Source organism: Cebus imitator, unplaced genomic scaffold, assembly GCF_001604975.1.
Source record: "Cebus imitator isolate Cc_AM_T3 unplaced genomic scaffold, Cebus_imitator-1.0 Scaffold285, whole genome shotgun sequence".
In the NCBI taxonomy this organism is placed as follows: domain Eukaryota; kingdom Metazoa; phylum Chordata; class Mammalia; order Primates; family Cebidae; genus Cebus; species Cebus imitator.
This window is the reverse complement of record NW_016107600.1, coordinates 321,408-336,819: the sequence shown is the minus strand read 5'-3', so window position 1 is coordinate 336,819 and position 15,412 is coordinate 321,408. Positions and strand designations below refer to the sequence as shown.

Sequence of the window (15,412 nt, the reverse complement as noted above, 5' to 3'; positions counted from 1 at the left end):
TTTTAGCAGTTAAACAATGTTTTGTTTGCTGAATCTAAAAATTAAGAAAATTGGGGCTTGGATTTTGTGTGTGTGTGTGTACGTATACATATATATATATATGTGTATATATATATATATATACACACATATGTATATATGTGTGTGTGTGTGCGCTTGTGTGTGTGTGTGTGTGTGTGTGTGTGTGTCCTGGGACCTTAGGAAATAATTTACCTCATTTGGGCTTCAATTTGTTTTTTTGCGAGTATTTAATTCTATCATTTCCTTTTGGCAGGAAAGGAGATTTTATACACACACACACACACACACACACACACACACACACATATTTTAAATGGTCTTTAAGAGGTAATTCATTTAGTTCTATTTTACAAAAGTATTACCTATAAAGGACCTGAAATGATAAAACAGAAAGAGAGATAGTTAGGGATGGTTTGTCTTCTGGTCTAGAAGACAGTATTAGGTACTGGTAGATGCTCAACAAATCTACGGCTGCAGACTTTTGGTGCTGAAGGACCTGGTACAGTTTTGTGTTTGAGGAGTCTGAGGCTTATTAAGCAACGTACAACATGAATGACCTTGGCAGAATCCGTGGGCCTCCGCTTGTACTCAGTGACCACAATACTGCACTTGCATGTGATAACACTTGGGGTGCGCATGGTGATGACAGTTGCAGGGAGCAGAAGCAGTGTGTGGGGAGATCGGAACAAAACTTTTGCCCCACTGGGACAATGCTATGACAGAAAGTGTCTCCACCTTTGTCCCAGCTGTGGTCCTGAAGTCTCCAGACACCATCTAAATTTGCCCCAGATCTCCCAGGCACACCCCAGAAACAAACAACTCAATGGTGGAGTTTCTTAGGAAGAGATGAACTGATGATTTTAGGGGGGAATCTGTATAGGAGTTTCCAGTAACAAGATCCTGAGAGACTATTGTACTCTGATCTCTAAATGGCAGGAGATGAATGATAAATGATCGAGTTGGGGAAGTTTGTCTGCAATCTAATTCCTGCAACTCATAGGTGTGAGGTTTTAAACAGATGTTGCTGGCAGGCAAACTAAACATTAATACACCCCTTTCAGGATTCTAAAGGTGCCCAGCCCAGCAATGTGCATGTGTATATATATAGAGAGACAGAGCCAGATCCCTTCCAAAGGAGTCAGAGCTCCTTTCCTCTCTGGTCTCTGCCTCCTTCCTGCCAGACTCTTTCTCTTGTCTGCTTCTCTGGATGCTCCAGCAACCATGAGCCGCCAATTTAGTTCTCAGTCCGCGTTCAGCTCAAGGAGCAGGCGGGTTTATAGTGCCAGCTCTTCTGCAGCCTCCGGTGGTGGGAGTCGGGCTGTGGGCTCTGTGTGTCATGCTCAAGGGAGGTGTGGTGGTGGTGGATATGGGAGCCATGGAAGGGCGTTTGGCTCTAGGAGCCTCTACAATCTGGGTGGCAGTAAAAGCATCTCCATTAATCTAGTGGGGAGGAGCGCCAGTGGTTTCCGCCAGGGTTGGGGAGCAGGAGGATTTGGAGGGGGCAGAGGCTTTGGGGTTGGCAGCATTGGGGCTTGTGGCTTTGGAGGGGATGGGTTTGGAGGTGGTGGTTTTGGAGGAGGTGGTTTTGGGCGTGCTGGATTTGGGGCTAGCAATTTTGGGCTTGGGGGGTTTGGTCCTTCTTGTCCTCCTGGGGGCATCCAAGAGGTGACTGTTAACCAGAGTCTCCTAGAGCCACTTCACTTGGAGGTGGACCCTGAAATTCAGAGGATCAAGACCCGGGAGCGGGAGCAGATTATGGTTCTCAACAACAAGTTTGCCTCCTTCATTGACAAGGTGAGCACCACAGGGGCAGGGAGGGTCTTTAGTCACTGACCAATGATGGAGAGGTATTGTACCCTGCCACCTATCACCACATCGTGCTGCTTCAGCTTGGTGGTGATACCTGGGACCTTAGGAAATAATTTACCTCATTTGGGCTTCAGTTTTTCTTTTTTGCGGGGATTTAATTCTATCATTTCCTTTTGGCAGGAAAGGAGATAAGCAGTGTAAAAATATTCAATGGATACATGGTGTAGTACCCTCATTCTCTTTCACAATTATTCATTTTCCCTCCACCCATCCACCGATGCACCCATCTATCCATCCATACCCATCCACACAATACATTTACACACACACACACACACACACACACACACAGACACACACTCATCCATCCATTCACTCATTCTTCAGTCTATTCATCCATCCATCCACCCACCTACCCATCCACACAATCCATTTACACACACACACACATTTGTTCATTCACTCATCCATCAATCCACCCAACTATCCGCCCATGCATCCATCCACCCATCCAGGCCACAAATATTTTCTAGATAGGCCAGACACTGTGCCAAGTGCTACAGGTGACTAGGACACAGGTCCTACCACCAAGGAGCCCACGTCTAAAGGGGAGAAAATTACAACAGTGTGTGGGAAGTGTGTGAATAAGGATAGTACTCTCTGGGCCATGGTAGTTCAAAGGAGGGTGTCATGAGCTCTGCCTGCTGAGTCTGGAAGGTGGGGGAAGAGTTAAATGGGTTCTTAGGGCAGAGGGGATTTTCAGGCAGAAGGACCAGGAGGCACGAAAGTGTGACACCTGTAGGGAATTTCAAACGGTTACAATTCCTGGAGAAAATGGCATACCAGGGGGCACAGGAGAGAAGCGGAGATAAAGCCATAGAGCCAGGGCAGCAGAAGCAGGCAGCACACGGTGAATGCCCCAGTGGTGGGTATCTCTCTGGGCTAAAGCCAATAGCATGCAATACAGGGTTCTGTCTGAGTTCCCCCTTTTGGCTCTTCAAGGGCCAAGGATGGGCCGGATGGAGACACTGAAGCCCCTGTCCCTCGTTCCCAGTTGAAACTTCAGATTAGGTACCAAGCAGCAGCAGAGACTGGTGAACTAGATGGTGAAGACCTACCCTAACATCTCCTTTTGTCTGGAGGTGGAGGCATAGCGGCCACTGGTACCTCCCCAGGATGAACTTTGCCTTCAGGGATGCAGTGGGAAGCCCCACGGAGCACCAGGGCCACTTGAACACTCAGTGACTTTCCCTCAGTCCTCACAGGAGTTCAGTGCTGAGGCCAGGCTTGACCTGTGGCCTGACTGCAGGGTAGCTGTGGCCAGAGGCCGTGCTAGGTGGCAGGGCAGACCTCTGATACCTGGGCAGAGGCTGGAGATGGGACAGTGTGTGAGTGGGTGGGGGAGGGTGGTTGTGCCGAGGCCCAGAGGCTGCCAAAAAGGAGCGCAACACAGCAGTGTGTGCTCGTGGCTTCTGATCATGCTGCGTGGGAAATCTGGCTAAGTATCACCACACTTCAGGCACAGACAGGGGTCAAAGGGTTTCACTGGAGCAAGGAGTCGCTACTGGGAGGTCATGGCTGGGCCAAGAGAGGAGCAAGGAGAAGGGAGGGCTGGGAAATGACCAGAGGCCACTGGCAACTGACCTCCTGAGGCTCATCCGATGATGGCCCCTGCCGTGAACAGGATGTCTGCCAGTTGTATGGCATGGGGCAGAGGGCAGAGGCTAACGTGCAGGAGATCTTGTCCTCCTGCCCTTCTAAGGGCACGGCCTATGATGACTGAGGAGAGGCTCCTCAGCCAGGTGGGCTGTGGCCTGGCTGGAAGGGAGAAGGCTTCTACGACAGGTGACTTCCGACTCTGCTTTCCAAACTGGTCTTCCTGCTTTCACACTTGACCCTGGATAGCCTATTCTCAACACTGCAGCAGAGCCCTCCTTTAAAAGCTTGTCACACGGCTCTTCCACTGGAACCCTTCAATGCCTTCTTGTCTCAATTGGAAGAAAATCCCAAATCATACAATCCCTATATTATCTGCCCTTCAACTCACAGCTGCTGCTAACCCCACACTTGCATTTGTGGAATCAAATCACATTGCCCTCCCTGGGCGGACCAGCTTTCAGGCTGCAATGGCTAGCGAGCAGAGTGAGGCCTGGAAAACAGCCCCAGGCCGCCGACTCATTGCTGTCTGCAGTGTCCTGCGCCCCTCTGCCTCTTCTCCTGCTCTCCTCTCGCCCACCAGCCTCCAAGGCTCGGTCCTGTCTCCAGGTCTTTGCACTGGCCGTTCCCCCTGCTTTGAACTCTTCCCTGCAAAGAGAGGCTCAGCTTCCTCTCAGCTCCTGTGGGTCTTTGCTCAGATGCTACAGTTTCAGTGGGCTCCTTCCTGACACCACCTCTGCGTTCCGATGCCCCAGCCCTGTGTTACTCCACAGTCCCTGCAGCCCTGTGAGGACTGTGTTTTTTGCATATTATTTTGTTACTGTTATCCCCTAAATAGAATGTGAACTCTTAGAAAGCAGGGATTTTGTCTATTTTGTTTATTACCAAATCCCTAGCACCCAGAATAGTGCCTGGCACATGGGAAATGCTCAATGAATAGCTGCTGGATGACAAATTGGGTCAGCCCCTCAGGGGTCAGGGCTGGGTGCTCAGAGAGTGGAAACGGAGCCAAAGGCTTTCTGGAACCAGTGACAAGGGGACAGGGCCTCAGGAAGGAAAGGAGGGGTCCGGCTCTTCCCCCTGGACACTGGTCTGGCCTTGCTTAGCTGACCCTTAGGCCTCTATGCCAGGGGTGGCGAGTGGCCTGGAGAGCCCACAGCAGCAGGCGATTCTAAGACCCCTGCGCTTCATCAGTGCACAGCACTTTTTGTCTTCTCTGTGTTGGGCGTTTTGTGTCCATGGGTCCACTGTATCCTCTGAAGAACAAAGTAGACATAGGCCTGCCCTCATGGGGTCTCAGTGCAGCCTGGGACACAGATGCTCACACACTGCCACATGACTGCAAGTCTCAGAGGATCTAGAGAGGGAAGGAACAAGGGGCTGCCAAGGGGACACACTGGTGGGATGCCACCTCAACTGAGGGCTAAGGGTGAGTAGGAGTTTGCTGGGCAGAGTTGGGAAGACCCGGGGTGCTGGGGGCACTGGGAGGTCCCTGGGCAGGGGAGGCCACTGAAGTAGAGGGTGGGTGAGAAGGCAGCTCAGCAGCACGCTTCATCCCATCGGTGCTAGCCGAGCTGCCCTTGAGTTTTGCTGGTGGGACACAGACGACGAGTGTTTTGAGGAACCTGGGGAAAAAACACAATGGCTTTCACTGATTGTCCTGTGGTTAAGGTACTCCCTGTAGCCAGACTCTGCATTTGCAGTTTGGGTGGCCTGATGGGAACCACAATGTCTTCTATGAGCTCCTGGGATATTGCTGGTGGGTACCTGGGCTACAGCCAGCGCACTCAGAGTTGTCTCACTGCTCCCTCATTGTTTTATGTGGACTCTCCACGGGACCACAGGATTCTTTCTTTTGGTCCCTACAATGCCGCTGCCACTGAGCACAGTGAATGAGTGCTGAATTGATTTCTCCACGCCCTGGGAGTGCCACCACAGAGTAAAAATAGAGAGTGGCAGGAATTTCTCATGGTGTTGTAAGCTCTGCTGACAAGCCTGGGAAAGCCGCTTGCCTAATCTCTTGCTTTGATAAGGCTAGCAAAAATGAGCCATGGGAGATGGTGTTGTCTGCAAACATTTTCCAACCTAGAGTCAGAATCCAAAGGGAACTATGGCCCCTCAGACGGGCAGAGTCTCAAGGGTCGGGGAACTTGGGGGACCCTCGTTAGTGTTACATAGGAGGGGAGTGTCTTCAGGGTTCCATTCTGACCACACAAAGCAGTGGGTTTGCCCCTTTGCACTTGCCCAGGGGAGACACCGGTATAAAGGAGTCAGATTGTGGAGGGTGTGTGTTTTTGTACGTGCACTCCCGTGTGCACCAGAGCAGAGTCCGGAGGTGGTACCACTGCTTCTATCAGGGCATTGGAGCGGAGGCTCCACAGTGTGTAACCGGCAGAGGAAAGGGGGACGCTGGTCATTACCATGCGAAGGACAAGCCAGCCACCTCACTGGACCCCATATCTAACCTTCATATCCACAGTTTTGGGAGAAGAGGCGGTGAAAATACCGGGTGGTGTCCACTTTCCATTTCCCGGGAAATAAAAAAGTGGGGAGTTCTCAAACACCTGAAAACCCGAAGTCCTCACTTTGGGACACTTGAATGCATTAGACTTAAAAAAAAAAAAGAGAACATTTGCCTTAAAATTCTGTCTTCATTGTAAAAGCTTTTAAATGAGTTACTTCCCTGACAAACATCTTGGCAGACAGCAGCGGTGGTGGCGGCTGCAGGGCAGGGGCACCCAAGCAAGTTTGCTCAGGAATTCGTTTGCTGTTCTAAGCCAAATTGATCCCCGTCTCTTCTTTCTTCCTCTCCTCTGTCACATAACGCATTTGACCACAAAGTGAAAGGAGACCTTGGGCTTGCCAGTGTCTCAGATGCTCCGAAACACCATTTCCTTAGGTTGGCATGGATAAATTGAGTGTGGAGGCTGAGCGCTCTGTGATGTAAATGAAGGCACACTGTTGGGGGCGATTTACCTTCAAAACCAGAGCGAGTTTAGTGTCAATTTTAGGCAAGTTGACCTTACAGCCATTGGCCGTCAGAAACCACATTGCCCTCTGTGAGTCTCGATCCCAGAGAAAAGGAAGCTCTCTGATCTTTGGAGGGGCCATCCTGATTCTCTGAGGTCTGGATGTGTTGTGGGGCTATGGATCTCGCTACTCACGGGGGAGCTTCTCTGACCCCTGGCCTGGGGCGGACGGGGGTCTCTTGCTCTTAGGTGCGATTCCTGGAGCAGCAGAACCAGGTACTACAAACAAAATGGGAGTTGCTGCAGCAGGTGAACACCTCAACTCGGACCAACAATCTGGAGCCGCTCTTGGAGAGCTACATCGGTGGCCTGCAGAGGCAGGTGGATTTTCTCAATGCGGAGCAGATGCGCCAGAACATGGAGGTCAGGAGCATGCAGGATGTCGTGGAGGACTACAAGAGCAAGTGAGACTCCAGGCAGGGCAAAGCAGGGGAGAAGGAGCATGGCTGGAAACTGGTCACAGGGGCAAGACATTCTGCTTCAGTGTTTTTGTGTAAGGGTGCGGTAGGGAGCGGGGAGGGCAGGGCATGCAGGCTTTCCTCTGCACAACTGCAGGAGGCGCTGTTTTGTATGTGGCAACCCAGGTAGAATGATATTGGGGGCCCACTAGTATTGGGTGGGGAGGGGCAGGATAGCTTCATGGAGGTTGGAGCCAAATAAGCCCGAGTTCCAGTGTGGGCTCTGCCACTTACTAGCTGCCCACAAATTCATCATTTCAGCCTCTAGTTTTCACATTGGTGATGTGGGAATAGCGAGAACCTCCCTTGTTGGATTGTTGTGGGCAGATCTGTGGTTCTCAAACTTGAGCATGCATCAGTTTGCTGGAATCAAATTGCTGGGCTCTGCCCCTTGGGTTTTTTATTCAGCAGATCCGGGATGGGGCAAGAATGTTTGTACTTCTCACATGTTTCCAAGTGATGCTGATGCTCGCCGACTGGGGATCACACTTTGAGAACTGCCGGTCTGGATGAAATGATGCTTAACAAGTTCTGACTACTGTGCCTACACACCCCGAGCAGTCGGCAAACACTCGCTATTGTGACTACAAACAGTAGGGGTCACAGGAGTTGTTGGATTCCACATCAGCTGCTCTTGGGCTGTGCAGGCAGCTGAGCCTCTCCCTCCCTCTGCTTCCCCACGTGGGGCGCAGGGCGCTTCTCTCCCACCACCTTGGCAGGCTTACTGTGTCATGCCAGTGGAGGTCCAAGTGTGTGTGAGTCAACAAGGGAGAAATGAAATCCACACTGGAGGTGCTGGTGGGGGGCGGGGCACAGAATTGTAGGTTAATTTTTTCTCTTTAAAAATATTTAGTAAAGGCCGGTCGCAGTGGCTCATGCCTGTAATCCTAGCACTTTGGGAGTCCAAGGCGGGCGGGTCACGAGGTCAGGAGATTGAGATCATCTTGGCCAACACAGTGAAACCCTGTCTCTACTAAAAATACAAAAAATTAGCCAGGTGTGGTGGTGGGTGCCTGTAGTCCCAGCCACTTGGGAGGCTGAGGCAGGAGAATTGCTTGAACCTGGGAGGTGGATGCTGCAGTGAGCCGAGATTGCACTGCTGAACTCCAGCCTGGCCCACAAGAGTAAAACTCTGTCTCAAAAAAAAAAAAAAAAAATTAGTAAAAGTGGTTGTGATTTGATGTTCTCAATTTTAAAGAATGAATGAGTTTGACACATTTACAAAGGTAAAACATTAAGATAAAAAGACATTCCAGGGGCATTCTCTGCGGCTCTGGGTTTTCCATGTTGGCCCGGGGTCCCCTCTGTTGGCCCAAAGACCCAGGAGCTGGCTCTGCCCTCATCGATGAGAACGCCAGCCTCTGGCAATGGGCAGCCAGCACCTTTAGCAGGGTTCTCTGAGTCCAGGACAGCAGAGGTTTGGGGAAGTCCAAGTTTTCTGCTGAGAAGAGAAACCTCAGGCAACCAAGGTCAGCCTGCAGCCTGTCTGTGGTCTTTGCCTCCCCGACAGGTATGAGGACGAAATCAACAAGAGGACTGGCAGTGAGAATGACTTTGTCGTCCTGAAGAAGGTGAGGGAAAGAGGTGTCCCAAGGGTGGCTGTGGACCCAGGAGGCTGAGGGGAGTGAGGAATCCCTGTGGGATGCTCTGCACAAGGGCAGGGTGGCCTCTGGGGCCAGCTTGCCATGTGCGATGCTGAATGCAGAGCCCTTACACTGGAACCCACACTGATAATGACTCCTTAGGAAGCCTTGAGTTCTTATCTCTCTGGGGTCCTGAAAGTGAAATTAAGTGAAATGGCCGGTTTGGATGAAATGAGGCTTAATAAGTTCTTAGTACTGTGCCTCCACACCCCTAGCAGTCAATAAACACTCGCTCTTGTGACTAAAAACACTTTTGAGTGTCAGTTATTTGTAGCCTTGGGACACAGGGAAGGACCTGGGGTGCTGGGTGTGACTGACTGGGATGTGGAGGTTGGTGTCACATCTCCTTCTGGCCAGGAAAGCCGGGACTTGTGGGTCCTTTATTTGAGAGAGATGACGAATTTTTTAAGTAAGGAAATAAACCCAGAGTGGCTCTGCCACTTGTCTGAGCCATCAGTGAGCTGGTGGCAGGGAATGCCTGGGCAATAAAGTCAAACTGCTTCTGCCTGCTATTCAGGATGTGGACGCCGCTTATGTGAGCAAAGTGGACCTGCAGTCCAGGGTGGACACTCTGACTGGGGAGGTCAATTTCTTGAAACATTTATTTCTGACGGTGAGTGAAGCCTTTATAAGAACCTCCTTTCTTTTCCCACATCTCACAAGGAGTATGGGCTGTAAGGGGATGGCTGAAACTCAACACTACCCACTAGGGACTCTTCTCCCCAGGTACCTCGACTCTGTGGGCCTGGAGTCAGCCATCCTCTCCACCCCAGTCCTCAGAATCCCCAGGTTGGGGCCATGGAGATGGAAGGCTGGGAGAATCCTGAGTTAGGTAGAGGTGAAACTGTCCCTGGTTCATGGCTTCCAATCTGTCTGGGAAATCAACAAGACATATAGGGGCAAAACCAACCAGAAATCTTCATTAATTCTGGGGAGTTGATGGAGCTGTTAGGGAACTGTGTGGGAAGTGACAGTGTGAGTCTTACAGGGAGCAGATCCTGACCTTAGTGGTGAGGGATCAGACACTCCGCTACTCAGCCCTCTTTTGTCTGTGTCTAACTTGGGGGTTCCTGCCCTGGGCCAGATGCTGTGTTAGAGGCTTATGTTATGGGTATCTCCATTCTACAGATGGGAAAACTAAGGCACTGAGGGACTAAATTACTAGCTTGGTTACCTAGCTAGTCCGTGATAGAGCCAAGACTCAGAAGTCCAAGTGGCTCCCCAACTGGAGACTGGAGTCCATTCTACTGCCTCGGTGAGCCCATGTGGTTTTGAGGAGCAAGCATGCCTGCCAAGGGGCCCAGCTCATGATGGCGGCCAAGTCAGAGCAAGGCAGAGTAGCGGCTGCAGGAGAGGTGGGATGGGGAGATGGTATCTGAAGGGCTCCGGGCTCAGGCTCCTTCCTTCCCCCTGGAGGCAGTTAAGACTGTCCCCATGATCTCTCATTGCACACAACAATTTCAAGAGCGTTTCCCCAAGACTACCTGGCCCAGGCTTCTGGCTTCCCCCAAGAACCTTGAGGGAGCAGCAGAGGAAAACTGAGGCCCCCCGAGGAGAATGGAAGGAGTCAGCCTGTGCACCATGCCTCGCAGGAGCTGTCTCAGATGCAGACTCACATCAGCGACACCAATGTCATCCTGTCCATGGACAATAACCGCTCCCTGGACCTGGACAGCATCATTGACGCAGTGCGGACCCAGTACGAGCTGATCGCACAGAGGAGCAAGGACGAGGCTGAAGCTCTGTACCAGACCAAGGTGGGTGTGGTCCCCAGGCCCAGTGCCCAGAAAAACAGATTCCTCCCAGAATTGTCTTTCTCTTATTGCATTGTCTTTCTCTTATTTCTAAAGTAAAATACATTTGTTATACAAATTCTAGAAATGACATGTAAAGATTACCCATCTCTCAGTACCACTATTAATATGTTAATATCTCTTCTATCAGTTCTTTGTCGCTATTAGGCTGGCGCAAAAGTAATTGAGGTTCTTGCCATTAGTTTTAATTAAAAGTAAACATTTATTGAGAACTCGTATGTGTCAGGCACTGCATAAAGTGCATTACATAATACATATTATTTCATTTAATCCTTACAACAACAAATGAGATAAGAATTTCATTATCACCATTTTATAATAGATAATATAGAGTGTGAGATTACTTAATTTCCCTAAGGCCTTGTAGCTAGTAAATGGCAGAGCCAGAGCTTAATTAAACTCGGGTGTGTGTCTACAAACCCATTCCCCTCAGCACTAGAATGATTTTTATTCTTTTTAAAATAATGTTATCCATTAAAATATACTTTTTAAAAACGTTTTCTCTGTCTCTCCCTTTTCTTTTTTTTTGAGATGGAGTCTCGCTCTGTCTCCCAGGCTGGAGTGCAGTGGAGTGATCTCGGCTCACTACAACATTTGCCTCCTGGGTCCAAGCGCTTCTCCTGCCTCAGCCTCCTGAGTAGCTGGGATGATAGGTGCACCACCACACCAAGCTAATTTTTGTATTTTTAGTAGAGATAGTGTTTCGCCATGTTGGCCAGGCTGTGCTTTCCCTTTTACTGTGACACCAAATAATCTGCCACATTTTTAACAGCCTGGCATTATGTTGTAAGACTACACCCTCCCTTCTTAGATCAACCTCTATGTGGCTAAGTTGCTAGGCACATTGTTGTTTACTGCTTTACCATAACTGACCTGGATCTTTTTGGATGGTGAAGCCTCTGGTTGAAAGGGCCTGGCTGACAGCCCAGTCACTGACTTCTGAACAACTAGCACTTGATGATTGGCTTTTGGATGATCTGTGGCCAACTCCAATCCTGGCTGACCTCTGTCCCACTGTCCTGCAGACAGTGTTCTGGGGTGGAATGGATTTTGGCGTTAGGCTGGGAGGCGGATGGCCAACAGTGAAAACAGCAGAATGCAGATTCCCTCGAGTCGACGCTGCCCCTACCCCCTTCAGAGCCCTGTCCTGGGGGTGAATTTTGATTGACAGGGCAATACAGACCCAGAAACAGAGATGGAGGGGAAATGAGACCGAATGTGGAGGTGGAGGGCCTCTGAGCACATGAGGTCCTGCCTGACTGCTAGGGAGATCATCCTGGAAAAGGGCTGAAAGGTATGGTGGGGTGGAAAGAGTGAAGGGGTCTCAGTGTGGGTAAGGACCAGCGCGAAGGCTTAGATGTGTGAAAAGGAGGTAGAAAGGGCATCAAGAAGCAGATTTGTCTGGCTGGGATGAGAGTCTGCCTAGAGACTGATGGAAAAGCAGGAGGCTGGGCATGATGTGCATGTGTACATGTGTTTGCAGCTCGGGTGAGGGAGGTTTGGTATAGCTTGGAGTGTGTATGTGGGGCCCACCTCAGCTCCAGGTGGGTAGGAATCTCCCAAGGAAGAACATCCCAGAGCTTCTCCCTCCTGGAGGGGCTTGTGGTGGGCAGCACATGCTGACCATGATGCTGCCTTTGGCCCCTAGTACCAAGAACTCCAGATCACAGCAGGGAGACATGGAGACGACCTGAAGAACAGCAAGATGGAGATTGCAGAGCTCAACCGCACGGTCCAGAGGCTGCAGGCAGAAATCAGCAGCATAAAGAAGCAGGTAGGATGGTGCTCAGGGAGGGCTGACCAAGCCCTGCGCCTCCCGCAACACCCGGCCAAATCAGGCTCTGGAAACACAACCCCAAAATGGTCTCCAACTGTCTCTGGAGCAGATCGAACAGATGTACTCGCTCATTTCGGATGCCGAGGAGAGAGGCGAGCGGGCCCTTCAGGATGCACGGCAGAAGCTGCAGGACCTGGAGGAGGCCCTGCAGCAGTCCAAGGAGGAGCTGGCCCGGCTGCTGCGTGACTACCAGGCAATGCTGGGGGCCAAGCTGTCCCTGGACGTGGAGATCGCCACCTACCGCCAGCTGCTGGAAGGCGAGGAGAGCAGGTGGGTCTGGCAGCTGTGTTCCTGGGGCCAAGGCTCGAGATGCACCCACAAAGCTGTGGGACTGGCAACTTGGAGAAAAGATGAACCCCACCTTTTTGGGAAGATTGGTAGCCCAGGGTGAGCAGAAACATTCAAATTAGGGACAGAGGCTGTGTGAGTGGGCAGGGTGGGAAGAAGTCATTGTTATCATTCCTCTGCCTCGAAGTAGAATGTCCTTATACCCCAACCCAAGCCACTGAAGCTAGGTATTCACCCCAATACTAAAAGGCTTCATGAAAACACTGAAAATTCTCTCTGCCCCACTGGCTTCCTGACCTCTGCTCATGCACACAAATTTCCCCAAGGCTTGGGGACACCTCTGCTCTGGATGTCCCTGGGCCACTGCTTTCTCTCCCCAGGCCCCGTAGGTCTGGCTGACCGCTTGCTTTGGTTTTACAGGATGTCAGGAGAGCTGCAGAGCCACGTGAGCATCTGTAAGTAGCAGAGCCCAGGGACAGAGAGAAGCTGGTGGTGCCGGGTGGAGGGAGGGTGGGGGGTGGCCAGCAGGGAACTGAAAGTCTGGCATTTTGGCTTCCAGTCCTGTACAACAGACATCAAAGTAAGTAAGTGTAATGGCAAAGCTTGGAAGAATTCATTCGAAACAAATGGTTATGATTTCAGGTCTGCTTATCTTAATTGTTATGATACTCAGCAATCAGCAGTGGCTAGAACTCTTTAGGGTATATACTCAATAAACAATGAAAATGTGTTGCTGAGAGGCACCCTGGCATCCCTTTGTAGTGTGAAGAACACTTTTCAAGTGGGAACACTTTCAACTTTCATTGCATCGGTTTGCAAGTCGATGCCACGGGCGATCGAGGTTGGAGGAGGCTGCAGGCGCAGGGGCGGGTGCAGGCGGGGGCCCTGCCCGGTCCCTCTGACTTCGGGCGCACCGTCCTCTCCCCACAGCGGTGCAGAACAACCAGGTGAGCATCAGCGGCGGCGCGGGAGGCGGCGGCGGCAGCTACGGCCCAGGAGGCTACGGCGGCGGCAGCGGCGGGGGCTATGGCGGGGGCAGCTCCCGCGGGGGCGGCGGAAGGAGTTACGGCGGAGGCGGCTCGCGAGGAGGCAGTGGAGGCGGTTACGGAAGCGGCGGCGGGAGCTACGGCGGGAGTGGCAGAAGCGGCCGCGGGTCCTCGCGCGTGCAGATCATCCAGACCTCCACCAACACCTCCCACAGGCACATCCTGGGGTAGCGGCCTCGCTCCACTCCGGCCACACCTCGCCCCTGCACCCGCGCCCGCCTCTCCTCAAGCCCCTCCCCTCCACGCCCTTCCCGACCCCCTCTCGTTCCCTTTTCTTGATGGGTCTCAGCAATTTTGCCAATAAATTCGACTCTAATGGGGAAGCAGGGTGGGTAAGTCCAAACAGCAGCTCTCTCTTTGGAGGGCACTGGCTTGCAGTCGGAGTCACAGCTAGGCACATGCGCACCCAGGCTCCGCTCCGCTGGCCCTGCCGCTGTTCCTGCTCCCACCTTTTTGGGAGGATTGGTAGCTCAGGGTGAGCAGAAACGTTCCAGTTAGAGGCAGAGGCTGTGTGAGTGGGCAGGGTAGGGAGAAGTCATTGTTATCATTCCTCTGCCTCCAGGTAGAACGCCCTTATGCCCCAACGCAAGCCACTGCAGCTAGGTATCGATCCCCAATGCCAAGACACCCAGAAATCTAGTTTGGCAAGGAGGGAAAGTGCCTGTAGAGCAGAGACAAGGTGAGTCGTGGAGAGCTGATGTCTCAGCCCCAGGCTCCCTTTGCTGCACCTGGGCTGCTCTGCTAACAAGAATCCAACCCCCCCTCCCCCGGGGCTACAAGGTGATCCTCTTGGGGGAAGTTGCTGATTGCAGGGCAAGCTAGCTTGGTAAGCGAAACCCCTGCACCAGCGGCCTGTTCCTGCCTCTTGGTTCATAGTCACATACTGTCATATTGATGGAGAGTGCAGATTTGCTGCCCACATCAGGTGGGAGGCTGTCCTGATTCTGAACCTCTGTCTCAGGAAGCATTCTCCCCTGCGTGTAAACAACTCAAGGCGGGAGTATTTCAGAGCATGGGCTCACGAATCCTTGCCCAGACAGAAGCCCGTTTTAGCAGCGGATGGGGGAGTTGATGAACAGGCAGGTATGTTCTGCTTCTGTTCTGTTCCCTCCTGACAGCTCCATTCTTTGGAAGCTTGACTCTTCCTGAGCTCTGCTTCATAACCACTCTGAGAATTGCCCCACTGGGTGGGCACATGCAGCCCAGCTCTGTTCCATCCAGGCGCCTGGGGTCTGAGGAGTCTGAAGATCTGACTTGCGTCTTGGAAGGGTTCCAAACCCTAGTCAGTCTGGAAGCTGCCCGTTTTTTCTTTTTCTTTTTTTTTTTTTGCAAGGCAGTTCAATGCCCTTTCCCAGACCTCTCAAATCCCTCCTGCTTTCTGTTCTCTGTGGCTGTGAGTGCTTTGTGGGAATTTGACTCTTCATTTTGAATCTTGTGAAAGAGGCTTGAGATGTGTTGGAGAGGCCAGGAAGAGGAAGGTATCAGCCAACTAACAGGCCTTGAGAGAGGGAATGCAGCTTTGCTTCTGAGATCTGGAGTCACCTTCACTTGCTAGCTGAGTCCTAACACAACTTCCAAGTCCATGATGCTCTTGGGGCATTGGATGGGCTCAGTGTGGGTCTCTTAGGCTGTGTGTGTGACTTCACCATTTCCTCGTTCAAAGTTGTACCGTCAAGGGGTGGCATTTCTGCTATTTCTATAATAAATTTTTCTGTGATCTGAAACTGCAGTTTGGTCAGGAGATGCATTATTTCTTTTTCTTCTCCTTCTTCTCTTTCCTCCTCTTCTCCCTCCTCCTTCTCCTTCTCTTT

At 51.6% G+C, this 15,412-nt stretch overlaps 1 protein-coding gene across 1 annotated transcript; it reads left to right on the top strand.

The window, feature by feature from the left end:
• Window positions 1–1,167: 1,167 nt before the first annotated feature.
• Window positions 1,168–15,325, top strand: KRT77 (keratin 77). Its single transcript, XM_017501902.2, has 9 exons — window positions 1,168–1,815; window positions 6,705–6,919; window positions 8,484–8,544; window positions 9,134–9,229; window positions 10,209–10,373; window positions 12,079–12,204; window positions 12,317–12,537; window positions 12,976–13,010; window positions 13,486–15,325. Exons 1-9 carry the CDS (start codon window positions 1,243–1,245, stop codon window positions 13,770–13,772), a joined length of 1,779 nt encoding a protein of 592 aa, XP_017357391.1. The 5' UTR covers window positions 1,168–1,242; the 3' UTR covers window positions 13,773–15,325.
• The last annotated feature ends 87 nt before the right edge of the window (window positions 15,326–15,412 follow it).